Source organism: Pieris brassicae, chromosome 8 (genome assembly GCF_905147105.1).
Source record: "Pieris brassicae chromosome 8, ilPieBrab1.1, whole genome shotgun sequence".
Taxonomy (NCBI): Eukaryota; Metazoa; Arthropoda; class Insecta; order Lepidoptera; family Pieridae; genus Pieris; species Pieris brassicae.
The window spans coordinates 10,014,865-10,040,964 of NC_059672.1; the positions used below are offsets into that span (position 1 = coordinate 10,014,865).

Here is a 26,100-nt window from a genome sequence, read left to right on the forward strand (position 1 = left end):
CCGAGATAAAATCCTTTGCTTCGCTCAGGATTTCGTCGAATTGTTTCCCTTATTGCTTTGACCACCTTTTTTGTAATAACACTACGTGGACGGCCATTTTTTTTTCTGTCACAAACAGAGGAGATCTCAACAACGACACCGAGTAGGTACAAACCTATTAATATCTCGGTACACAAACATTTTACTAATACCAAGCGTATGGACAGTTTTAAAAATTGCATTTGGCTCCATAACTACTTTGTGTAATGCAATCACAGGTTCGATTCTCGGGTATACTAAAGATAGTGTAATTGGTTTGTTTTTATTTTATAGAGCTGTATACAGAATTTATTATTAGTATTAAAAGTAGGTTAATTTTAAAACAAATCTTGAGTAATCAATTGTACGCAAATACATATTTTCTAATTTAAAATTTAAACATTCATTAGCATAAGTCTTAACCTATGTCAGATGAATCAAAGTCTGAAATCAGAAATGGAACAAAAAATGTCCTTAGAAACGATGTTAAAATAAATGATATTAAATAAAATTTTATTTAGTTAGGTAACAGATTTTTTTTATTGTTTTAATAATGTAAGGGCAAATTATATTACCTGTTTGATTGCTGATTTTTAATTATAAAAATTATTGGTTTGGTATATGAATTATAAAAATATTCATATCGTTTATTGAAACCTAAATATAACAATAAATTTACAATTTTCTAATTTGAAAATAACTTTAACGGTGGGACCATTTACTCGCTGTACTGCGACACTTATTCGTTGAGCGAGGAAAGCACCAGTTCAGGAATCACTGATACTATCTACCAGACGCCAACTTAAATCTTTAATTAGCGCTGGTGCATTTGAACCCCACGGCCCAAGAGTCTCTACTCCAAAGAGAACAAAGAAGTATGAGGAAATACTTATATTTATTATTAAAATAGTTTAAAAATAACATACTTGATAATGTGTTATTTTACATACAATTTACATAAAAATAAACAGTTTATTTATATGTTCAAGCTTAATTTATCAAACATATTTGTTTATAACAACGTAAAATATTCCGGGTGATATATTAGCCAGAGTAAATCTAACAAATATTTATTGCAGTGAATTTCTTTATCGGCGACATTAGTTTCTTGTACCTACCACGGTCAATTCGAAGAGATTCGCAGCCATTGATAACAAAAATATGTAATAACGATAACAATGATAGTAATAATTCTATTGCAATTAATGAATTTCTGTAATAATCTTAGTAGTGAGGTAAAATGAAATAATTGTATTATTTGTATCCATATCTATAATAATAAAAGCCTTTAGTTGTTTAACAAAAGGCTTTTATGATCATATTTACATTACATTTTTCTAATTTTATTTTATTTAACCAATTTCTGTAAAGTTGCATATAGAAGATCATTTTCAAAAAAAATACGTGTACACTAGTACAGACATACATATTTTTTAGACGAGGCTAACAGGCAGGCCACTAATGGACACTCGCAGTGCCAGAAGGCTCGCCAGCGCGCTGCCGGCCTTCTAAGAATTAAAACGCTCTTTTCTAAAAGAACTCTAAGTCGAATTGGTTCGGAAATACTTCAGTGGGCAGCTGGTTCCACATAGTGATGGTTCGTAGAAATTTCCTTAAGGGTAAACTTTTCAACCTAAATAAAATATAGGCTGTTTATGCTTTGGTTTTGTTTCAGATTTCTATATCTGTCTAATAGGCAATTGGATGATCAACCTTATGTGCCCTAAAGTTTTTATCACAATGTTTCCTTCCTTGTACAACCAAATATTTAATGTAAACAGAGAAAAGTTGATTGATGCACAGGGTTCAAATCTACAACTTCAGGGACGAGCGGTTCAACGGCCGACACACATCAAAATTATATTTAAGTGTCTGCTATATATAGATAAGGACAAAATAAAAAAAAAACCTATTCAACTTAAGTTTTATTCAGTCATTATAAATAAAAATGTAAATCAGTTTACAAAATAAAAATATAAATTAAAATTTAATGCTGTTCTAAGCTTTGATAGTTTTCAATTCCTTTTCATATTGCGCTGAGTATTTTCTCTGGGGATCGTATTTGGCTGTTAACAATTGCCACTCTTGGGGCTTATTGTTAATGAGATGGCTGATCACGGTACGAGTTCCCTTGCGCTGCTTGTCCGTACACTTCTCACAATTTGTCACTAGAGCGTCGCTAATGTGAGCTGTAAAAACATTTATCTTTTAACGTAAATTCAACACAAAGCTAGTCCTTGCGTAAATTTGCTTGGAAGTCTTGCTTAAATTTAAGGGGTCACACTTCGAAACTATTTTATATTCTGTTTTACGACAGTACTACTTATGCAACTTTAAAACTTGTGAGAGACTCTTGCTAACTACAACTGCAGTTCAAAACTTAAAATTATGTTATATATTTATTTATGTTTACTTCTAAACAAGACACGTGTTAAAATGAGTACAATTAGTGAGTACAACTTATGAAAATATGTAATAGAAAGGATGTGCACACGTGTAAAATTTACATGAGAACTAATGTCGCTAGCCAGATTCATACAACTTCCTCATAATCGAGTAGCCTAAAATATCTCAGCACATAACTGAAGCCAGAGTATACAGGTTATATATTTAAAAATTAGAATATTTCTACTAAATAGTAGCGCTAATTGAATAGTGGAATTCGTAATTCTCTATTAGATTGATGTTCATAATGATTTTTATTAAAATAGCAAGGAATTGTACGAAGTCGTCAAGTATGTAGTCTATAATCTCATTTTTTTAATTAAAAAAAAACAGTGGCACTACAAAGCTTGGAGACAGATTTCAGTATTTGTTTTTTCTTATAAGCAAGAAGGTGATCTTGTGCCTGACACACGCCCATTTGTACGTCTTAGGCATGCCGGTTTCTAAGAGAAAAGTGAGATTAGAAGGGAATATAACCATAACTCCACGCAAAGAATACTTCAGTATTATCTGTTTACTTACATTTCAACTCCTTTCCCTCGCTGGTACACTTTCCCTTATCTAACACACAATTGATGTATGCATTGAGAAGTCTTGGGTTATTCAGGATATCATTAATATTGATATTGTCAAAGCGATCTGTGTAATGGTCCGCAGGTAACGCCGCGGTAACAGCCAACACTCCCAAGACACAAATTATTAAAGCGTTCATTCTAAAAAAAAATCTAATGTTAAAATCACTTTAGTTAGGAAATACGCAGAAATATTTAAACAAAAACACACATAGCTCAATCAAAACGTACTTTGATAATCAATCAAACGTACTATTTAATCATTTTTTTTCCTTTTTTACTAATCTGTCAGAGTTTTTTATCAGTCAATTAAAAGCTCAACAATTTAGACAAAAAATACCTTAATTTTTTTTAAACACTCGGCTACGATTACAGTTGTCAACTATACTGGCCGGACATCAACTTTAGTTTTTATACGAAAAAATAACATGATCTTTTCGTCAATGTAAACTAGTTTTGGGCGTTATGGGAAGACATTTCGTCATGTCGCTAATTAAATTTTGGTTATCCACAGACTAACGCTGGTAATACTGAGATGAAACTTCATATGTTCTGTTTACTCTGTAAACAAATTACACACACACTTGACAAATATTGATAGAATGTTTAATTAGGCCGGTAATATAGATATTCAAAAAGTCAATTAATAATTAAAGTACAAAAATTCATTTATTGTTTTTTATTATTTAAATCCATATATATTATAAAAAAAATACAACTAATCGATCTGAGTTACTGAGAATATGAGTCTAAACTTATGTATATATGTTATATGTTAGTGGAGAACCGGTATTTTTATATAAGAGTTCAACTGCCACGGAATTATAAAAAGTATTTTGTTACGTGCGGAAAACAAAGTTCAGTAGAAAAGACATAAACGCGTTTGCCAAACCTAATCAATTTTATTTAACATTTATCCGACGAAGTTTTTTGCGTACAAAAATTATAATAATTAATAAATATAAAGTACATGTTACTTTTTATAAATATATACATTTGATTTTTATGCACATTATAAATATGCATGCATAAATATTACACCATTTAAATAGTTATTAACATAATGATTCAACTATGACTGGATTGGAGCAATGTTGGTCTAGTCTTTACGAGAATGATCACCTACTTGCTTATTAGGTTGAAAAATTATCATTAAACATGCATAAATCTAAGGCAGATGTGATGTAGTTCCACTGATGTATTTAATTTCTGACTGCTATATATATGGAATATATCATATATTGTAAATACTTTTCGATTTTTCGCTTCAATTCTTCGATTGAAACTTAAAGACAACGTTAAAAGACGTCGTAACACGTACCAAGAAGGAAAATTAGAAATAGGCGCAATTTGTAGGCAAAATTGTCGTGTGGAATAGAGACAAGTAGAAGAATTTGGAGAAGGCCTCCGTCGGAGGTCGAGTACTGAGTATTAAAAAATAATGACAGTGACTTAACTTTATAATGTAAATGTAGTACTCGAATAAAGGCAGTTTTTTTTTGTTTTAATTGTAAATATTGCATACTTTTGTGTATTTGTATAAAAGTCATTATTTAGGAGATAAGAGAAAAGAGACTAAATAAATCATAATAAAAGATGAATAAGGATAAGGAGGGATACTACACAAATAGTGGAATAATAAATAATGTAGATTATTTTTATGGTACCGATGGCAAACGAGCAGAAGGGGCACCTGATGATACCGCCACCTATGGACACTCACAATGCCAAAGGCCTCGCAAGTGCGTTGCCGGCCTTCAAAGAATAATATAGTAGAACTGGGTTGGAGCACCGACTTATAAATAAAGACGTTTTTTTAATTTATTTATTTTACAGAATAATACGATAATATGTCCTTTAGACCCAACATGCGTTTCAGCTCGGTTCTTAGAAAACTAAATTCTAAAAAAGTAACCTTACCTTAAGGATAGGCACGCAAACAAATAAAATGCAGTGTTTGACCTCTGCCGTCAGATTCAAGGCGATATCCATAGAAGTTAAATCTTAGAAACAAATTATTTTAAATTGAATACTTGAAACACAGGATTTTCATTCATATATCAATAGAATAAAGACTATTTTTATGTGACAAAATTGAGTATGGTATGTTAAAATATGGTCTATTTTAGACAAAGGTGCTAAATTATTGCGGGGACTGTGCCCGCAACTTTTCAAATAAAATACATTTTGCTAGAATATACGAGATAGCGTACAACTTTCTTTCGTTGCGTTATTGTTAGTAAGTTTGATATATTTGATAACGCTGATGAAGACTGCGATGTAAAGAGCAACAATATAGATTATATAGGGACTATATTACACAATGTATGGATAAAGTACCAAATAGCTATGCAACACATAAATTATTTGGAAGTTAAAATGATGGACTTTATGTGACGAATAGCGCTATCCGACGGTCCTGAAACGCAACAATAGTGTTTATCCTACCGATAAGTAATAAATAGCTTATTTATGTAATTTTTTTAGGAATTTTAATGTTCACCTGAATGTATCACAATGATTTTTTACCAAAAATATTAACATCAGACCATATATCATTAAACTGTATAACCACGGACGGCCTGAACTCATGTCACCTCAAGTTATTTTCCTTCATACTCACCACGTTCGCAGAAAATCGCTTTGACAATAACATTATGGCTAAGTACGTAAACATGTACTAATGTTATTCATTTGTGGTACGCCGAGGCGAACTAGATATAACATTTGTTTAATACATGATATAATAACTCTTCGGCTCCAATTTAGATAAAGTCTGCATCTTTTAAAATTCAGATACAATGACAAAAACAGGCATTTTGAATGGTATTCTTACTGTACAAAACAATTGCTATTTTTTTAGGTGAATATATTATTTATATTTGTTTAATTTTGTCATTTTCAAATAAATAAGTACATACAAACTAAGTACAACGTTAGTACATTACGTCAAAAGATAAGAAAATCTATTTTTTAATGTGATTAATGTATTAAAAGAATTGATTTGAAGACAAAATATTACGTAGGCTCAATGTATAAAATTGCACTATCTCAACAGTCACTTAGATCAATTCCAACACAATTTAGGAGACCTAAGCGAAGAACAAGGAGAACGTTACCACCAAGACTCAAGATGGTTTTTATCATTGAGAATAGATACTACGGAAGATGGGACACTCATATGATAGCCGACTACTGTTGGGGAATCATGCGAGATTGCCTAACGAATTTAATTCGAATCACACGACATAACAATTCCTTGATGCCATAAAAATATATATTTATAGTGAAACATTGTTTATTTATCACGGGAACTAGAGCTGATAGAGAAAAATCGATTATATTTTTGATTTCACCACCAAAGGAATGTTGAATACAATTCAGTAGTTCCTGACATCCATCCAACTATTCAGTTCATAATATTACATATAAACCTACCCAAAAACTCGTTTATTTTAATACACCTTGTAGTGTTTACTAACCGAAATAACCCAGGCCGCGAGCTGTGTAATAAAACCTGTTCCACTTGTGATTGTCGTCACAAGCAAGGTAAAACCCAGGCCTGGAAACAACCGATAAAATAAACTAAAAACATTGCAACAGCGAGAAAATTCCACGGTAAGAAATTAATTCCAAAATTATTTGTTTCCATAAGCTTAATGACGTCATTAAGGTAAAAAAAATGATAGCTAAACTTTTGTTTTTTTAGTTAAATCGTAACTCTACTGACTTATTAGGGCCATTATTTTGCCTGTTTCTACACATGTATTGAAACAATGCAATGGATGACACAGAAATTATTAATACATTGTGATCAAAAAGTCCAGATACTCTACCGATTACGTATGAGTTAACTTGACATCTACATTAATTTTGAAATTTAAATCTAATATTCCACTGCCACGAATTCAAGTTTTAAAATTTGTTTTTTTAATTAAAAAGAGTGGCGGAGAGTTTATTAACAGTTCTTCTCTTCCGTTCTACGCCCTTGATTTGATAACTGGCAGTAAATGTAAAATCAGAAGCATTTAATGTATATTTCTTTTCGTTTTTTTTTTTTTGACGTTCATAAGTGTACATTTTGTAACGTATATGAACAAATGATTTTTGACTTTTTATTATTACCATGTAAATAAATAATGAATAATAATCCCGTTTAATTTCCAATCACGACAAAAAGAAAATAATATACAGGTTAGATTTTTTATACTCTATACATCACTTTCATCTTGTTATCCTATATATCCTATATCCTAGCCACCTTCAGGACCATCGATCGGAACCCCTTCACGGGTAAAGGCCTGCTTCAGTTTTATCCAACTGACTCTGTCAATGGCTTTCTTTCTCCATTCGCTTCTATTTCTTGTATTCATCTGTTTTGGGGCGCCCTCTTCACCTTCTTCCCCTTGGTCCTTTCCATATAGTTGTCTTTAAAGTCTACCTTTTATCTGTATGATATGTGCCTTTGTGTATATTAAGAATATTAAGAACCTAATTACTAATAAGTTATTTCATTTCCTTACATTAACTTACTGAATGTCATCGACGTGAGCAAAGATCAAAGTTAATGTCGCCCTCACTCCTTATAATGAAGACGTGAAGGGTAAGGTCGTTTAAGTGCTTTTTAATATGGAAATTTCCGCATCGGAACTGTTATTCCTTTATAACTCTGTATACAAAAAAATGATAACAAAATTTAAGCAGTGTTGGACTAGTGGCTTCAGTGTGCGACTTTTATTCCGGAGGCTCGATCCCCGGCTGTGCATCAATGGACCTTTTTTCTTAATGCTATCTTCAATTTATATTTTTTTATAGTTTTAGTATTGGTAATATGGTATTCTAGCTGTATAAAAAATATTGCTAATTTGCTATTTTTTTAGGTGAATATAACATTTTTTTTTCTATTTTAACACTCGCTCGAACTGTGAAGAAAAACATCGTGAGGAAACCAGCTTGTCTTAGACTCAAAAAGTCAACGTCGTATGTCAGGCACAGGAGGCCGATCACCTACTTGCCTGTGATCAAGTCTAAGGCTCAGTTTTGATTTACAAAATTTTTAAATTTTGTATATTTTGGTAGATTTTCCATTTAATTTATTGTTTCAAGAGAGTGTTTTAAGGTTCGCACAGTGAGCACCAACATCGATTGTAATGTTTCTTTAAACAGATCACAATCTGTAGTAAACGACGCTTTCAGTACATGCGAAGCGATTTTATGATAGTCTTTTTTTTATAGAACCCCTTGCAAACGGGCAGGATGTTCATCGGATGTTAAGTGATACCGCCGCCCATGGACACTCTAGAGGCCTCGCGACTGCGTTGGCGGCCTTTAAAAAATTGTGGCGCTCTTATCTTGAAGTACCCTAAGTCGAATTGGTTTGGAAATAACAGTGGGTACGTGGTTCCACAGTAGTGGTGGTGCTCGGAAACTGCCTTTAAATACGCTCAGTTGTGGAACGACGGACGATGAACCACGAATATAGGCAATCGTATCGTAAAGAGTACTAAAAGCAAAAATTGATACCATAATTTTGAAAGCATAATCATTATTATTTATGTAAAGATGCGTGTAACGAAAATTGATGTCTAGCATAATAAAATTTGTCGCATTATACGATTTACTGATTATCCTCACCATAGATAGAACTGAGAAACAAACTTTGATTAATTTTTTTTATGTCTGTATTGATTCATAACATATCTATCTAGATTTTCTTTGCTCAATTTTTTATTTCTATATAACAGAGGGAAAACTTTACCACCTTATGTTAAGGGATACCGCCGCCTTTAGACGCCGCCCAATTTTCTAGAAGGACCAAAATCGAATTGGTTCGGAAATACTTCTTTGGGCGGCTATTTCAGAACTAGAAAACCTCTTCTTCTTTGTGGGTTATGGCAGACATTTCTTCAAACGTTAAGAAACTGTGTATAACAAGAAGAAAATACCTTCATGTTTATATTAAAAGACTTTTTTATAGAACAGGAGGCTCACCTGAAGTGATACCGCCACCAGACACACATTACCAGAGGGAGAGTGGGTTGCTACCCCTTTGGTACGCTCTTTTCTTGAACCCTAAATTGAAATGGTTCTGAAGTAGGCTGAAATACTAACTGTATTTCATTCCTCGAGGACCTGTCATATTGGTTATGGCTATTGTGACCAGACGTCCCGTTTTGAACGAGACCTTTTTCCAATTACAAGTCCCGGTGTCCCCGAAATGAACTGTGGGACGCAAAATTGTCCCGCTTTCAGAAACCGTACAACAACTGGAGCAGCAGAATATAAAAACATCAGACGTGATCGAGAGTTACATTTATATTTGAAATTGTCACCAGCTATATTAAAACAAATTTGTTCTTCTGATAAATATGAATACTACTAAACATTTTGCATACCTATATTTTGTGATAACTTTTAAGCCAACTATTTTTTTCTGAATAAATAGCTTAAAAAGAGTGTTTTGTTTTTGATTGACAACTTATTATTTTACCTAAATTAAACCAATGTCCCGTTTTGAGTCAAATTTTTTTGGCCAAACCGTTATACTGTCAATTAAATCCAGAATCTTTTACGTAAACACAATAGTGTAAATTACACCAAAACGATTAGTTACATTTAATAAAACAAGTCGATGTGATTATAAGAATTTATCTGGAAAGGTTACTCTTAGCAAAAACAGTTATTGATATTAATGGAAACTTGAGATTTGCTCTGTGAGCGTATAAGGTACAAATAAAAACAAAAATATGTAAATACGTGTAGGTTGTATTAAATGAAATATTGATGAAACGTATTTACTTACTTGGCAAAACCATTGTAACTTACACTAAGGGTACACTTAAACTTAATATGTGGCCTTTATAGAAAACCCATCGGGGAGATGACCTCCTACAATGTTTTCCACCCTATCTCATCTTTTGCTGGCCATTTATGGTGACCATCCAATTTACCAGCTTCCATTCTCGTCGGCCCATCGCTCGTTCGAGTATAAAACAATAAAATTCAGTTACAACGTTATTCTTGTATGAGGTTGCTTATAAGTACACAAAATAATTTAGTTTTCTAACATTTATAGTGAACTACGGTATACGGTAAGTTGCATTGTACTATATTTAATAGGACGAGCAAATGAGCAGAATTGAAACGCTCTCCATGGACAACTGTAACGCCAGGTATATCGTAGTTAAGTATACAAATAATATATCCGCGACTTCTGCTAGTTAATTTATTTTTATACAATTCAACAAACGTTCCAGTTCAGAAGTTGAAGCTAAAAGGCATAAGGCGATGGTAATTATAATAGCACATTTACATTATGAGCATTTGGCATAGTGGGCGCCTGAACTCTGAGTTCGTGCGTTCTAATCACGTCTTACCAGTAGCTTTTGCCATCTACAGTGTGGCTGTTACTAAAAATTAATGCGATAATCCCTTAATCTAACTTATTCCTTTAGCTAAGGTCTTGATGTTAGCCACTGGAGCCTTCGGGCCAGTCAGTCAGTGGTGAGAGTGCTGTGGTTGTGGAGTTCTTCCTTTAGGTCTCATTCATCTCATCTTACCATTAATTCTCCACACGCAATACAATGACCCAAAAATCACGTACTTTGGACCAGCAAATCGTTTTTCGTTGTAGTTATTTTAGAGATAAATTACGGCTAAAGTAGATAATGTTTTTTTTACAGGCGCTATTAATGTATGTTAATATTTTTAGAACAAAATGAAGATCCTGGCTGTTTTATTACTGATATTTGCGATCTGTTCTTGCGAAAATACAACGTATACAACCAAGTATGACGATGTGAATTTGGATGAGGTTTTGGCGAGTGACAGATTGCTCACTGGTTATATCAACTGTCTTCTAGACAATGGACCTTGTACACCCGATGCTAAGGAGTTGAGAAGTACTATTTTGTTAGAAGTATTAATGAAATCATTAAGGCATATTTTGATATATAGCAACTTTCCGTAAGTCTGTCGTTAAATCACTAAAATCGATTTGACGATATCACAAATTTTTTAAAGTTCCAACTAACAACAACAACAAATAAAATTGAGTGATTGTTGAAATCTAACATATTATCAATATGGTATAGCAATATAAAAAAAAATATTAAATGTATTATCGTGGTATTAATATTGAATACGCAGATTTTTCATTATTTTTTTATCACAGAAAACCTTCCTGATGCCATACAAAATGACTGCAAGAAGTGTAGTGATCGCCAACGATTGGGTGCTGATAAAGTGATGCAGTTCATCATAGACAATAGACCTGAAGATTGGCAAATCTTAGAGAAAAAGTAGAGTTTATCTTTAATAGTTTTCATATAATATAGGATTCGTTTTTCAGGCTCTAAAGGTTTTTAACCCAAGCTTTTTTACGCTTTTATAAATAGCTGTTGAAATAATTTAACAACACAACTTCTGGTGATTTATTTCGGAAAATTCATTTCTTATTATTATAGGTATTTTAGGTTAAACTTTTATTCTACCGTTAAGAAATTTCAAAAAAGGAAAAACAAGTAAAATCCATCATTCTCTGAATAATTATTGAGCACATTATATTTCATTCATGTAACTCTTGTTATATTCCGAAAAAATAAATAACTAAACTAATCGAGGTTTACAATAAAACAATCTGTTTTCAGATTCAATCCTGATGGTAGTTACAGGCTTCAGTACTTATCGAGGAAAAACTTTTTAAACTCAACCGAGCCGTCAATAAATTAATAAAATTATAGACTGAAATCAAGACAATGATCAATTTATTAATAATGTTTTCGTAGAATAGTAACGTAATAAAGAGTATTGGGACAGCATTTGAAGTTGTATTTAAAATAAATATATCAAAAGAAAATAGTACACATTATCGGATAGAAGGCGTCACCATGAAAAGAACGCTAAACGTCGCAACTAACTTCGAATTGTTATTTCTTATGCCTTTAATCTTGTAACGTGTACTTTCTTTTAATATAGTAATAACGAAATTTTAAATTCAACTAAATCTATTACAATCAACAAATGTAAAACTTTTAAATATTAAAATGATCAACGCTATATAAATACAATATTTTTTTGTCAGGCGCCATATAAATTGCAACGATACACCTGCATCTAAGAATTTCCCGATTACTTAATCTTTACCTTTACTCTCATACACTTATAAAAAATTATTTCTATAGTTATTTTATTACTAAAGCCCTATATATGAGTAACGAGTTAAAGTTTCACAAAATTCATAATGCCATTAAAAACGACAGAACTTTGTCGCAGGCGTTAGGAATTTAGCATAGTTTTTCCCTGACTTTGTGCGCCACAAAACGTGTCTTTAAAATTCTCAAGATGAAGAGCGTGAAGATACAGGGGGAATTTTGAATTCTGCCTCCAAGATAAAAGTCAACTCCAGATCCGAACAATAAATTCAACGAACGAAACGATCCCCACTATGTAGACGATAGCTCCACACAGATTTAGGAATAGTACTGCGCCAATTTTCTAAAACTTGATCATAGCGTTGCTTCTCTTTACTTCCTTCTAGCTGATTCACCCGTATTCATTTAAGAGAAGTGATATTCTTTTTTAATTATAACGACAGGAGGCTTACCTGATGTTAAGTGTTACCGTCCATGGACAATCATATTACCAGAAGGCTTTTAAGAATTGGTACGCTCTTTTCTTGAACGACCATAAGTTGAATTAGTTAAAAAAATACTTCAATTGGCAGCTGGTTCCACATAGTGGTGGGGCGCGCAAGTACTGCGTTAAGAAACGCTTAGTTGTGGAACGGTGGTAAACGGATAGTATTTCGTATTCCGCCCTGTCCGCTAATGCAGGTATTAATCCAAACTCCTCTGAACACTGAACATAGTAAATGCGTTAGAAGATGCATTTAACATATCTAAGCAACGCCAAGGGATCAAGTTTCACGGAAAGTGACTGGTCGTCATCGATTCAAATCACGTTTTGTTGCTATTTAACTGTGTCCTTAGATGTTCGTTGAAAGAAACAATGTCGAGCAATATTGTTTAAAATTAGATACTTGTGATGAGAGTATCCACATAATAGCATTTAGTAAGCTAATCACTAATCGTAGTTAACTCTCTCTACGACATATCTCTTAACTCTAACTTTTACACCTGGCATAGTGTATCTATTTCTAGAATTAACTATATCTTCGGCCCGTCCTACAATTTTATATTTATAATTTTCCCGTTTTGTCGGCTTTTTCTCAGGAAAAATTTGTAACGAGGACCTGCAAATTTAATTGTTTAATGTTATTATAAAGTTTATATACAGCTACCTAAAGTTAAGAGAAAGACAGTTTGATTCTGTTGTATAAATGTTAAATAATGCTATACTAACATTATACCTGTACGAGCCAAAGCTGTACATTTTGATCACTCAGGTTTTCTTAGTTCTATAAGCGTGGCGATTTCCTAAACCGTCGGAGTTATGCCCCGAGAGTATAGCCAGATGTAGGCACTTTCTTTAAAGTCAAAGTCAAAAATCATTTATTCATATAGGTAACACAATATACACTTATGAACGTCAAAAAATGAAACATTAAATGCTTCTAATTTTACATTTACTGCCAGTTCTCAAATCAAGGGGGTAGAACGGAAGAGAAGAATTGGCAATAAACTCTCCGCCACTCTTTTTAATCGCTACATTTTTTTTTGTTTTACTCTTTTCAACTGTAACATTGCATTCATTCGTTATATAGCAATTAACATTTCATTATTTTGTTGTTATGTCTTATAGAGTTAAACTAAAATCTTCTATTATTAAAAGCACCTCTATGATCCAGGAACCGTACAATACCTGTAGCCTATATTAAACCAGAGGGGCTACAACCCTCGGTCTGAGATTTCTATATCTCTCGTGAAATTAATTTTTCTCAATAGCGAAGTCGGTGATCAGCCTTCACACGACATTTTTGGGTATAAGGTGTCTGGTTTCCTCACGATGTTTTCCGTCACCATATTAGCGAGTGTTAAATTTGCAATGAAAAAGAAAAGTCTGAGGTCTACTAGGTTTAGAACCTACGATCTCAGGCCACCCATTTTATGGGAATAATGCATTTAGAATACAAGGTTATTATATAGAAATTGGTTAGAGTTTTTAGCTCAAGTAGTAACAGTTAGTGTAAGCAGGAATAAATCCCTTTCGATATTATTAACAAATTATGTATATATCTACATAAATATTTATGGTATAGAGCCCTTTATGTTAATTATGACTAACACTTAAACTTGCACAATATACAATATATTAAATTATCTTCTATATATTTCCCATCTATATTTTTTTACGTTCAGTTATATCAATAACAAAAAAACACATTTCATTGGTTTTTAACTAAATACGTATAAAGTTAACTTGTAGGAATTTTAATTTTATCTAGTTTCCTATAAGAAAAGAGCGAACTAATTACTAAAATGCCAGCAACCCACTCGCGAGCCCTGAGCATTGAGAGTGTCCATGGACGGTTGTATCACTTAACATCAGGTGAACCTCATACCCGTTTCACCCTTGCTTTTTATATAAAAAAACCGTATCGTATATAGCTATTTGTATATTAGTACCCAAAATGTATATTTGTGTTAAACGAGATAGAAAATACATACACTATCCAAGAATCCTTTGAATTTTCTCGAGACCATCGTACCTTGTCAGGAACAATTTCCAAGCTGAAGGATCGTGCGCCATCATTGAAGCAACAACTCTTCCCGCATTTTCTTTCTGCTCTTTCGAACATTTCGCGCAGTCATCTTTTAGGGCCTCTATTAACACACCTAAAACAATATGTTTGTTCAATACCTGGCTATCGTCAGATTTGTCTTCGATACCCGATGTGAAATCTAACATAGGCTAACAGGATATATATGTCGCAGTAAAGTATAAGTTAAATCAGAGAGTTAATTGAATCTCTAGACAGTTAATTAAAAATCGGTATTCAATCAAGTCGCTAAAATTCTGTCAGATAAGTGAGTGAACGAAACGTTTAACGAGTTTCCTAAACGTTCCTAGGCAAAAAGACTAACCATTTACAATAAAGCAAAACACGGAATTTCCAAGCTCTCACTTCATCACGATGACACCGAAATAACAATAACAAATAAAATAATCATGGCAGAGTCTTATTTTACCATCTTGTTTTACATTGTTAATCAACACGCTGGCCTTCGGTCAGACAGGTAGCTAACGGTTTTCGACGCTGCTTTATTGTCTTACTAACTGTCTACAGATTCAATTAAGTAACTCTCTCATTTAACTACTTTACTGTGATATATAAATCCTTAAAAATACGATTTATTAACCGACCTACAATTCTCATATAATAAAAATTATATAAACCTACTTTTCATCTCACGCATACTCTTCGAGCAGTATCTATCAACGGACATCAAGCATTTGACGTCCCCAGCTGGCAACGGAGGCAGCGCTTCATTTAAATTAAACCTATTCTTCAAAGCGTTCATTTTCTCTTCATTTCTCACCACTTCGTTGTACACCTGGAAATCTTCGTCTCCATACACTAAATTATACCCAACACTCGTAACACCATCACTCATAATTCTATCGATGCCTGGGGCTGTTATTTCAGCTGATAATAATCGTAGGAGGCTTAAAAATGGCAATAAACTCCACATTTTGAGTGCGTCTTGGGGTGGAGTTGGTAAAGTAATGATGGTGATGAGGTTTTGGTTGACGTAATGACATAAGACGTATTGCTTTCGCCTTGTCGGTATGCTAAAGATGGACAGTGGTTAGTAACTATTAGGATTTTATTATTTAGAACCGAACATATGGAACATTTTGTTATGTTCATCGAGACATGTCGCTGTTCTATAGTACCAATTCGAGGTAGGGTCCTTCAAGAAAAGGGCGTACCAAGTCTTAAAAGGCCGGCAGCGCGCTAGCGAGCCTTCCCGCAGTGCAAGTGTCCACTTAACATCAGGTGAGCCTCCTGCCCGTATGCCTCCTGTAACATAAAAAAATGGTTTTTAGGTTCTTCCGTGTATTTTTCCAATTCTCTTCATAAAATTCATCAGAGTTCAAGATATTAAAAAAAACTACTCATATTGGTTCAGTCGTCTTCAAGTTTTACGCTTTAGATATTTATTTAAATTGTTAAGAAGCCTGCCCCACTGGGGGCGTTCCATTTGAGGTGGATTATAGTACCTAGTCCAAGTCGAAATTGCTTGAATCTTCTATAAAATGAATATTTTAAGGTAATATATTCATAAAATAAAGCAATATGAACAACTATTATAAATTTTGTAGATTAAATGCCCAACCCTACCTGAGTACCAAATATTTTGGGAAATGAAAAGAAAAAAGGCTATTATCTAGCTGATACAACCTCTGAGTACTTTTTATTTATCTTCGACAGTCTTAATACCTACCTACTACTTATTTTTATTGAAAATGTTGGTAAGCACTGATGTTTGTTTTATTCAGGGCGCACGATGTACGATTAAACAACCAACCTTCGTACGTGTGGCCGTAAATTCAAAACGTAAGTGTACAATAGCATTCTCGAGTGATTCATTACAATTGAAGAAGGCATTCTAAATATTATCAGTCTCGTTACTGCGTTAATGGGTTACAACTGCGCCGCCCAATTGCGCTCCAGCGCTTTAGCGCTGAATCATATAAAAAATTGCGATGTTTATGTATCTAGTGCAGTGTCTGTAAGAGTAGCACAAATTTAGTTCAAGCGTTTTCAATCCGGAAATGTTGATGTCAAAGATGCACTCTGGTCACCCTATTACGGATAAAATGGATGCCATTTTTGAAAAAGTGGAGCAAGATCGGCATATCAGTAGTTACGACGAAAAAAACAGTTTTAGCGCATTTGAAAATAACTCGATATTTGGGTACCTCAGGAGCTCAAAGAAACCTAATGAAACCGTGTACTCACTTGTGATTCTTTATTACGACGTAATGAAACCGAACCATTTTTGAAGAAGCTGATAACTGGTGATGAAAAGTGGATCACGTACGACAAGAACGTGGGAAATAGGTCGTGGTCAAAGGCCGGTCAGGCTCCACAGACTGTGGCGAAACTCGCAACAAGGTGATGCATTGTGTGTGGTGGAATTGGAAGGGCATTATTCATTATGAGCTGTTACCACCAGGCAGAGCCATCGATTCTAAACTCTACTGCGAACAACTGATGAGATTAAAGCAAAGAGTTGAGAGAAAGCGGCTGGAATTATTCAACAGAAGGAGTGTGGTTTTTCATCATGATAACGCTAGACCTCACACAAATTACCCACTCAGCAAAAATTAACAGAGCTTGGCTGGGAGGTGTTAATGCATCCGCAGTATAGTCCTCACCTTCCACCCTCAGATTTCCATCTCGGTTTCGGTCTCTTGAGAATTCTTTAGGCAGTGTCAGGTTAACAACACGAGAGGACTTCCAAAACCAATTGTCGCGATATTTTGATCAGAAGCCCCAAAATTTCTATAGCAATGGAATCATGTCCCTACCTACTAGATGGCAAAAAGTTATCGAACAAAACGGTACCTACTTACTTTAATTAAAGGTAAATAAACTATATTAAAAAATGTTGTGAAATTTCTTAAAAAATGCGAAGAAACTTTTATCCCAACCTATTATATTTCACCATCGCAATACATTTCGTGCTTCATACGTCCAACTTCGAAAGCTTTGGCCACTCCATTTCCCTAATGCCGGGTTATCTCTTGCCACCAAGTTGTAAGTTCAGTATGGACATCGGGGTTCTATCGTGCGGTTCGGTGCACGGTTCCCCACAACTTGAGCCTATTTCATTTATGATTGATTGGCGTCGTCAAGGATATTATAAAAATCTTTATTGAAGATTCACATTTCTATCCAAATCAATAACTTTAGTTTTGCACAGTATCGAACCACGCCAATCAACTATAAAAATATATAGAAGTCCGCCATACAAAAGCCAAATATTTTGCCTATTATCTTTTATCAGGCGTCAAAAATCGATTTAAATAGTTTTTAACATTTATCACTCGACAAGTATTTTGACAGCATTTAAATATGGCAAGTAGAAGTGGTTGTTTTACTATACTATACATGGTTAATTGACTCAGAATATCATATTTTCTTATTATTTAAAAAATTTTATTTAAAATTTATATTATTTAAAACGTCGTCGGATAAGATAAGGAACGAGACAGCGCTTACTTAAGTTTGGCTCTGGCAAGTCAAAAATGTAGATTTAGATTTCGATATTCGATAGTCATAGTTTGTGCTGTGTTCCGTTTCTGAATCTCACATATAGAATCTCACTTATGAAAAGCGAAACCACACAATTTTTAATTGCCAACCTCGGTATTTATATCCTATAAATAGACCTCTTTCGAGTTCAGACTCACTATTATATGTCTTTATTTTATTAAAATGCTGTATGCAACTAACACCTGCTGTATTTACCCATTTTCAACCTAGGCACAGATTCGATATTGAATTTTCTAATATATAAACTAAATCGGTGTTTACTTTTACAGTTGAATCATCACTTTCGTGACATTAGTGCAACGAAAACGGTACGAAAGTCTCATGTAACCTCTACAGAGACTGAATGGACCACTCCATTTCCTTTGTATCCGCTTATCAGTTAGGCGAGAGATGTTACATATTCAATGAATTTAGCTAGAGGTAAACTTGACTGTTCTGAGTAACAAAGGAAAGTGTCTCCGTGTGTAATAGGACGAAATAAATATACACTCAAGTGTGGTGGCGGCAAGGAGAGCTCTGTCATCTGAGTTCCTCAGTGTGTATCATAAGTTTTTATATGTGTACTAGCTGCCCCCGCGAACTTCGTTTCGCCTTAATGTGCTTTTAGTTAGCCTGAATACCGTGACACGAAAGAATAATTTCACTGTATTATCGTCACTATAATTTGAATTTGATTTACACTTCGGTCTAAGTAACACGTGGTTGGTTGGCTATGCTAACACCAAAAATTAAAAAAAAGTAGAAATAATTAACTTTTACGGTATTTCGTTTACTACAAAATAAATTTAATTTATACTTTAGTCTTAATAACACGTGGTAATAATGATATTGAATTGTAGCTTATATGACACGTTTTTCGGTTTACCATAACAGTGTCATCTATTGATTACTTACTCAATCCAGTCGAAAAGTATCGACATCTGATAGAATCTTTTGGAGTTAACAGATAATTGTGACTGTCAATTAATTATAGGCAAATAATTTGCAATAAAATAAAATTGCGACTATAATTAAAGATCTAAGCTATCCTATCTCTTAAGTTGGACCAGACTGCTCACGGTGTGCAAATTTAATATAAAATCGGTTAAGTAGTTTAGGAGACCATCGCGGACAAACATCGTGACAGGAGATTTATATATATACTAAGATATTAGCTACCCTAAGTGTTCCTAAACTTATTTTAGTTCGTTTATTGTTTTCTATATAGATACATATAGATAGTTAGATTAAAATTATTTTATTGTTATCAATCCATTTAATTATTAAGTACTTAATTATATGTAAAGATTTGTTTCATAGCGTAAAAAGAGCTTTATATTTAGTAAGCTATATTCTCTTATTCTTTCTCAATAAATAAAAAAATATTTCGGACGCTATTTATTCTGGGTATGATGGATTATGACCAGCTACGCCTCAGATGAAACCTGAGTGGATAATGTGGATATAATGGACCAAATGGGTGCAAGGGTTCGAAGCAAGATCTAAGGCGGAAGTCATAGCAGCTGAATTACCGTCAACAGAGCCGCGTAATAGACGGTCTACGTCTGTATTTGTTAGTAATTTGGCTGGGACAGTTCCTTGTTTTATTATTAATATTATTATATAATTCTTAGTAATAAAAATGTTCGAACTGCTGGATCCAACGAACATAGGAAAATAAGTAATAAAACCAAAAACATTTTATAAACATTTATTTCCTTAACAACTCTTCCATTATCTTAGACGCTACGGACATATCAAGTTTATTATCAGACGTTTTACTCAATATACCTAGTAAAGCTCTCAACACTTTGACTTTCCCATCTCTATACTGTTTAACTAATTTTGGATTATCATCGAAAACCCTCTTGCATTGCTCTGTTATCTCTTTGCTATCTGTGACAAGGGACCACCCCTTCTCGTCCACTATTGCAAATGGAGATTTCCTATTACCTATAATTTCTTCTAGAACACTGCGACAAATATCCAAGTTAATTTTCTTTTGTAAAACCATGTCAGTCAATTCGTCTAACTGCTCCACACTTATGGTACAATTGTTAACATCGATTTTCCGTCTATTAAGTACGGTCAGGAGATCGTTTAATAAGAGATTGGCGACTTTTGTTGGATTTCTCCTTTTGTTCATCAAATTGTTAAAGAAATCGAACAGAGCCGGTTCGTTGACGAGTTGTATTGCTATTTCTGGACGGAGATCATGATTTTCGATCAATTTCGCTCTTGATACAGCTGGTAATTCTGGTATTCTATCGCTGATTAATGGTACGCTTATGATGTCTTGTGTGTCTTCTCTTGTCGTTAAATTAACTCGGAGAGGCGGTAAATTCGGTTCAGGCATATATCTGAAAACAAAACCTTTATTAAGGGATATATTATAATATTTATGAAATCTATCCAGACAAATACAATAGTCTGTGGGGAAAACTTTAAGAGATAACGCGTATATTAAGCTCTGCAGAAGCGGTCGCAACCATCGTATGGCGTGTTGGGAAGCGGAAAGGGCTCTGCTGTTTTAGTTTAGTGGATATGTATCCCGCACAGGGAAGTCGCACCGCAGATGGTTTTCCCCAAGTAATATACTATATATATATATAGTGTGGTATGTAGTATATATGTGTACTATAATGTACTATATATATATATAGTAATTGTTACTCAATTTACCTTTGAATTAGCTTTTATATTTTTGTTCATACATATTAATATTTATATTTTTTCTGTAGATTTTACTTTATTTAATTTTAGTTAGTTACACTTTGAGTTTTTTTTTTGTTAATTAATTATGCACTTTTGTACTTTACGCTCTGTAGGTGTTTGTTTTTCTTTATTGTTCTATATTAGGGTTGCCTGGAAGAAATCGCTTGTTAGCGATAAGGCCGCGCGTTGTCTAATAACTGTAACCTGCTGTTTTGTTTTTTTTATTTGCATGATTTTGTATATTATGATAACGAAGTGTAAATAAATAAAGGGTCTACTCATATTTGGTCGTAAAATCCGATAGTCGTAACAGCCGATGACGTTGTTATTAAGTACCTAATACAATAGAATTCAGCCGGGACCTTTGATTTTGGTCAATATAACCGGTATGTTGTTCTAAACGATGTCGTCGTAAACGGTTTTGACTCCAAAAGTCAAATACGGATAATCCTTTTAAATGTATATTTAACTTAGGGAGCGTTCCAGTATTACGTAACGAACTTTGAGGGGGGGTCCTCTTGTAAAACTTAATGGTAAGTTTTAGGTATAATGAGTCACTAGGGTTGGTATCGAAAAGCTTTACTATTGGATACAGAAACGTTAAGGCGCGTTTCAAGGGGGGGATCAAGAATCTCCAAAAATTGTGTGACTTGAAAGCTACCTTATGGAACAGTACAAGGTTTTATCAAAATTGGTTCAGCAGTTTAGATATACAAGGTGAGGACAATACATGTAGGTAGTCGATTACAGTTCACAGGTTTTTTTAAATTACTTTAATTCGTTAAAAGCTCGATCTGCCCTAAAAATCATACCTGTAATAGTAAATTTTTCTCACCTACCTGTAATCTTGGACAACTTCCTTGTCTCGCATTGGCACTGTGACCTTTGCAGCGGCATCCCACATTCTGGTCTCGTTGATAATATTACCACCATTTTCGAGTACTGACTGCTGTCGGTCAATCTCATAACGCACCGCACTGGCCACGCCACGGACGGAGCCAATATTTTTTATCTGAAGTTTAAGAAATTTTAGTACATGGTTTTTTAAGAGTTTATTAACATAACCCCGAAAGGTCACCAACCGTTAACATAAAATACTTTAAAAACATGTGCACTACAAACAAGACATAATATAATTACTATCAGCTATTAATTCTTCAAGCAATCGATAAATTTTTACATGAAGCCATAAAGCTTCAGAATCATTTTAACATGTAGCGTTACATGTACTGTAACTATGTAATTATTTATTATATAAATGTAAAAAATTTATTGCATGTCCTTAAACCATCTCTATTTGATGACATAGAGCCAGTGGTACTGAGTTGACCCCATTAACAACAAATAGGTTTGTAAAGTTACCTCAGTCCGTGTTGATAGCGGATCACCTTCTCTTCGTATAGAAACATTAGCATCTACCCTCAGAGCACCTTCTTCCATACGTCCAGAACAGACACCCAGACGTTGTACAATTAATACCAATTCCTTGACTAAAGCTGCAGCTTCTTCTCCATCCTGGAAATGTTTAAAAATTAATTATTTTCTAAATGTGATTGTGTTTATAGCTAAAGCAGCACTATTTATTATTGTGCCTTGTTAATAACTACACAAATGACTTTACAATGTTTAATAGAAAGAGGACTTTAACATAGACACAATACTTAGTCTGGCCAAATCAATTTACCAATCCTGCCATTTCTACAATTTATAGAAACCAACCCCTAAATTAAAGCAGTAATAATATGAGTAATAGTAAATAAGACTTTTAATTAACCAAAAAAAATATTATAATTAGATTTAGCAGTTTTAATTTTATGGTCCAGTTATTTTAAAACCATATATTCACCTCTAAATCTGGTTCAAATACAATTTCTATAAGCGGTGCACCAGCTCTATTAAGATCTACAAGACTTTGTTTTAATTCTATGTCATGAAGTGATTTACCACTATCTTGCTCCAACTGTATTTGTTTAATCATTGAGCTTTTGTTATATGGCTTTTTATGAACTCCTGGTGTATATACCTGAAAAAACATGCTTTTATTATATATTAATAATAAAAAAATGTAATCTGAGTTTGAGTTTCTAAAATAATGTGCAGAAGTATATTTGTCATTATAGGAATGTCATTTTATCAAGATAAACCATGAAAACATAGTTTAAATGGAGACTTTGATAAAGACCCAAGAGTTTCGAAATATGTATGTATAATAATTTAACATGTTATGCAATATACCTGAAAATTAATAACACCATCATTAGCTAAAGGAGCTCTTTGTTGTGTTATTTGATATCCTGCAGGCAAATCAGCGTAGAAATAATGTTTTCTATCAAAAGTAGAGACTTCATTAACTCGACATGAAAAGGCTAATGCAGCTAACACACCAAGTTCAACGCATTTTCTATTTAGTACAGGTAATGTGCCAGGTATAGCAGCATCAAATAGGGACACACAGTTATTAACTAGTCCTCCAAAAGTATTTTGGGCGCCGGAGAATAACTTTGATTCTGTATTTAGCTGAGCATGAACTTCTAACCCCACGACACTTTGCCATTTTTTCGCAATTTGTGACGAGTAACGCTTATGTAATTTTAGATACTTATATAAAAATTTAGACCGCATTTTTATCTTACAAAAAATGTATACAACATTAATATTTGTTTTATTTTTACTCGTAAGTTCACACTTCACATTTGAAAATTGAATGCAATAAAACTGTCAAACGGACAATCACCTGACTGATATGACAGTTTACATTTGATAATCGGCCAAATCGAATTTAGCCAACTTGTGTCGTCACAACTGTCAAATTAATCATTATCGCCTTAAGATTTTAAATTCTCATTTTAGTTTAGTAAACATTGTGATCGACAATAATTTTACTTATTAGTAAATACCATGAACATCATATATTTATTAAATTCGTTATGCTGATTAAATATCTCTCTCGATGACAAGCGTTATTTATTTTTAAAAATATTATCTGGTTATAAACAAAGCTTTGAATTAAATCTTTGAATTAAAATGCCTTATTATTTATGTAAGAATAAAAGTAAAACAATTTTTTGGTGAGTTATAAAGTCTCATAATAATTTTAAAACCTGCTTTAAATCTTTTGGAATAAGAAAAATTCACTAGGTGCCAGCCTAAATAAGAATAAATTTTATAATTATCTATTTACATAAAATATTTTACTATCAACACTCACCATTAAATGATGTAGTCGAGATGGTGAAAGTTGCACAAATAAAGGTTAAATATTGCACATAATAAACTTCCTATTCATATTACATAAATTAAAATTGAATTGATTTCTCTTAAAACTAAAACCTTAAAACTTAAATTCTATCACAATTTTATTCATAATTAACTACGACACTAGCCCCGTCACAACTTCGAAAAGGAAAGAAAATAGGTATAACACTATAAACGCCAGTGTGACCTCGGCAATGGAGTACATTTTTATTGTTAAAAAGTAAAGCGCAATAAATACGAGGTTACCGAACGGAAAATTAAATTATACAGGTGCGTGCGATCAATATCAATCACTGGCTAGGAATGAGTGCGAACTGCAAACAGCGATGGGTGTGCACGAAACCTTGACGACATTCAACGTAAACATGTGGTAAAAAAGTATACCGTAACTAAAAATATTTATTTTAATTATAACAAGTACGCAGTAGCGTTCTTGTTTTTCAGTAGTTGGCTGATATATGGTTTAATTGTTTTTTAATTCGCTTTTTATCCACAAAGTAACAGTGTCAAGTTTCTCGCTTTTATGAGGTTAAATCTATTTCGTTAAGTATTCTGATGTAGAATTTGGTCAAGTTTGTTATTTTTACATTAGGTTTATGTTAAATAGGTGTGATTATGTTGCACAATCAATCTAATATGTTATAAGTATATCACGCCCACTAATTAATTATAGATTAGACTTTTTTCATGTCTTTGCGTCATATGTATACAATACAGATTTTTTTAAATGGATATGTTTTTTATTTAAAGCGAAGTGAAGCTTTTATTTGCTTTTTGCTAACATTCGTTTGCGTTATTAGCTAATATAAATTGTTTTTCTAGTTATAAAAGAGGTATACTCTTGAATAAAGAAAACGCTTAAATACCAGATTTGTTCTTGACGAATTCTTTATTATTTTATTAGGTACCTACTTAAAGCAGTGTTGGCCGTCGTGCGATTATCATGTCTGAGGTTCAATTCCCGGCAGTGCACCAATGAACTTTCTTTCTATGCGTATTTAACATTCACTCGAACAGTGAAGGTAAAAATCGTGAGGAAACCGGCTTGCCTTAGACCGAAAAAGTCGACGGCGTGTGTCAGGCACAGAAAACTGATCACCTACTTGCCTATTAGATTGACAAATGATCATGAAACAAATATCTACTGAAATCAGATCTAAAAAAGGTTGTGGCGCAACTGATTTATGTTATTTTAGTACGATTACTAAACATATAAAAATAAGATATCATTTGCCCTTAAATTTTCATATCTGTAAATTGACATGCGTAATCAATTTCTTTATCGATTATTAAAAAGTGCTTATAGATAGATATTAAAATAATAATATCCCAATAGTGGCGCCCTAGTAATCTGTTAAATTATAAAATAAATTGTAACGAGCGTCCCTCACAAACGTTTTTTCAAACATATTTACCTTGTAAGAACAATGAAACGTAAATGATCGGAATTGAATAATCAATAACTTATTCATAGGTCACGTTAACCTATTTGTTCAAATTATAAATTACACTTGGATCACCTTCTTAAAATTGATTTCGGAACAGAGCTTTTATAATTATAAAATGTAATCCTAGAAATGTTAGTTATAAGTTAGAATACTGTTACCAAAACGGATTGCGTGAAAGTCGATTTTTCCAGAAGAGACGTTTACAGAAAGCTGAAATGTGATTTATGGTCGTTTTATAGGCTCTATGACATATTAGAAAATTGAAATATACATAATGTTACCCTCGTTTTCAGATAACAATCTGTAACAATAAAGTGATAAGGTGTGGATATTGAAGACAAGTGATAAAGTACTGTGTGTGGTAATTAGTATTTTTGTGCACGTATTTTGCGCTTGTTTAGTGTAAATAAATTATTCGTTG

At 33.2% G+C, this 26,100-nt stretch overlaps 4 protein-coding genes across 10 annotated transcripts; 1 reads left to right on the forward strand and 3 right to left on the reverse strand.

The window, feature by feature from the left end:
- Positions 1-1,935: 1,935 nt before the first annotated feature.
- Positions 1,936-3,505, reverse strand: LOC123712756 (allergen Tha p 1-like). Its single transcript, XM_045666004.1, has 3 exons — positions 3,376-3,505; positions 2,986-3,176; positions 1,936-2,207 (listed from the first exon to the last, which is right to left on the reverse strand). The coding sequence occupies exons 2-3, from the start codon at positions 3,173-3,175 to the stop codon at positions 2,017-2,019; spliced, it is 381 nt and encodes a 126-aa protein (XP_045521960.1). The 5' UTR covers position 3,176; positions 3,376-3,505; the 3' UTR covers positions 1,936-2,016.
- A 3,087-nt stretch (positions 3,506-6,592) lies between these two features.
- LOC123712752 (ejaculatory bulb-specific protein 3-like) lies at positions 6,593-12,072 on the forward strand. 2 transcript variants are annotated; one of them, XM_045665999.1, is made up of 4 exons: positions 6,593-6,653; positions 10,747-10,936; positions 11,209-11,335; positions 11,684-11,816. In XM_045665999.1, exons 2-4 carry the CDS (start codon positions 10,753-10,755, stop codon positions 11,763-11,765), a joined length of 393 nt encoding a protein of 130 aa, XP_045521955.1. In that variant the 5' UTR covers positions 6,593-6,653; positions 10,747-10,752; the 3' UTR covers positions 11,766-11,816. The 2 variants fall into 2 exon arrangements, with proteins under 2 accessions (XP_045521955.1, XP_045521956.1); XM_045666000.1 differs by lacking the exon at positions 6,593-6,653 and adding an exon at positions 10,104-10,126 and having other exon boundaries at positions 11,684-12,072.
- LOC123712751 lies at positions 11,987-15,702 on the reverse strand. Its single transcript, XM_045665997.1, has 3 exons — positions 15,397-15,702; positions 14,704-14,830; positions 11,987-13,287 (listed from the first exon to the last, which is right to left on the reverse strand). The coding sequence occupies exons 1-3, from the start codon at positions 15,686-15,688 to the stop codon at positions 13,119-13,121; spliced, it is 588 nt and encodes a 195-aa protein (XP_045521953.1). The 5' UTR covers positions 15,689-15,702; the 3' UTR covers positions 11,987-13,118.
- A 4,254-nt stretch (positions 15,703-19,956) lies between these two features.
- Positions 19,957-24,549, reverse strand: LOC123713247 (glutamyl-tRNA(Gln) amidotransferase subunit B, mitochondrial). Of its 6 annotated transcripts, XM_045666832.1 has the most exons (6): positions 24,185-24,548; positions 23,212-23,302; positions 22,823-22,999; positions 22,339-22,491; positions 21,816-21,988; positions 19,957-20,621 (listed from the first exon to the last, which is right to left on the reverse strand). In XM_045666832.1, exons 3-6 carry the CDS (start codon positions 22,952-22,954, stop codon positions 19,973-19,975), a joined length of 1,107 nt encoding a protein of 368 aa, XP_045522788.1. In that variant the 5' UTR covers positions 22,955-22,999; positions 23,212-23,302; positions 24,185-24,548; the 3' UTR covers positions 19,957-19,972. The 6 variants fall into 6 exon arrangements, with proteins under 6 accessions (XP_045522788.1, XP_045522790.1, XP_045522787.1 ...); XM_045666834.1 differs by lacking the exon at positions 23,212-23,302 and having other exon boundaries at positions 22,921-22,999; XM_045666831.1 differs by lacking the exon at positions 23,212-23,302.
- Between the last annotated feature and the right edge of the window lie 1,551 nt (positions 24,550-26,100).

Excerpts from the sequence above, each read along its gene's own strand:
- LOC123712751 (XM_045665997.1), bottom strand. The coding sequence starts at position 15,688 with ATGTGGAGTTTATTGCCATTTTTAAGCCTCCTACGATTATTATCAGCT. Across the intron at positions 14,831-15,396 it reads GAGTATGCGTGAGATGAAAA|GTGTGTTAATAGAGGCCCTA; the intron begins GTAGGTTTATAT and ends ATATTGTTTTAG. Across the intron at positions 13,288-14,703 it reads TGGAAATTGTTCCTGACAAG|GTCCTCGTTACAAATTTTTC; the intron begins GTACGATGGTCT and ends TTAAATTTGCAG.
- LOC123712756 (XM_045666004.1), bottom strand. The coding sequence starts at position 3,175 with ATGAACGCTTTAATAATTTGTGTCTTGGGAGTGTTGGCTGTTACCGCG. Across the intron at positions 2,208-2,985 it reads CGAGGGAAAGGAGTTGAAAT|CTCACATTAGCGACGCTCTA; the intron begins GTAAGTAAACAG and ends ATGTTTTTACAG.
- LOC123713247 (XM_045666830.1), bottom strand. The coding sequence starts at position 23,598 with ATGCGGTCTAAATTTTTATATAAGTATCTAAAATTACATAAGCGTTAC. Across the intron at positions 22,492-22,822 it reads TATTTGAACCAGATTTAGAG|GATGGAGAAGAAGCTGCAGC; the intron begins GTGAATATATGG and ends AAACATTTCCAG. Across the intron at positions 21,989-22,338 it reads CGCTATCAACACGGACTGAG|ATAAAAAATATTGGCTCCGT; the intron begins GTAACTTTACAA and ends CTTAAACTTCAG.
- LOC123712752 (XM_045665999.1), top strand. The coding sequence starts at position 10,753 with ATGAAGATCCTGGCTGTTTTATTACTGATATTTGCGATCTGTTCTTGC. Across the intron at positions 10,937-11,208 it reads CGATGCTAAGGAGTTGAGAA|AAAACCTTCCTGATGCCATA; the intron begins GTACTATTTTGT and ends TTTTTATCACAG. Across the intron at positions 11,336-11,683 it reads TGGCAAATCTTAGAGAAAAA|ATTCAATCCTGATGGTAGTT; the intron begins GTAGAGTTTATC and ends ATCTGTTTTCAG.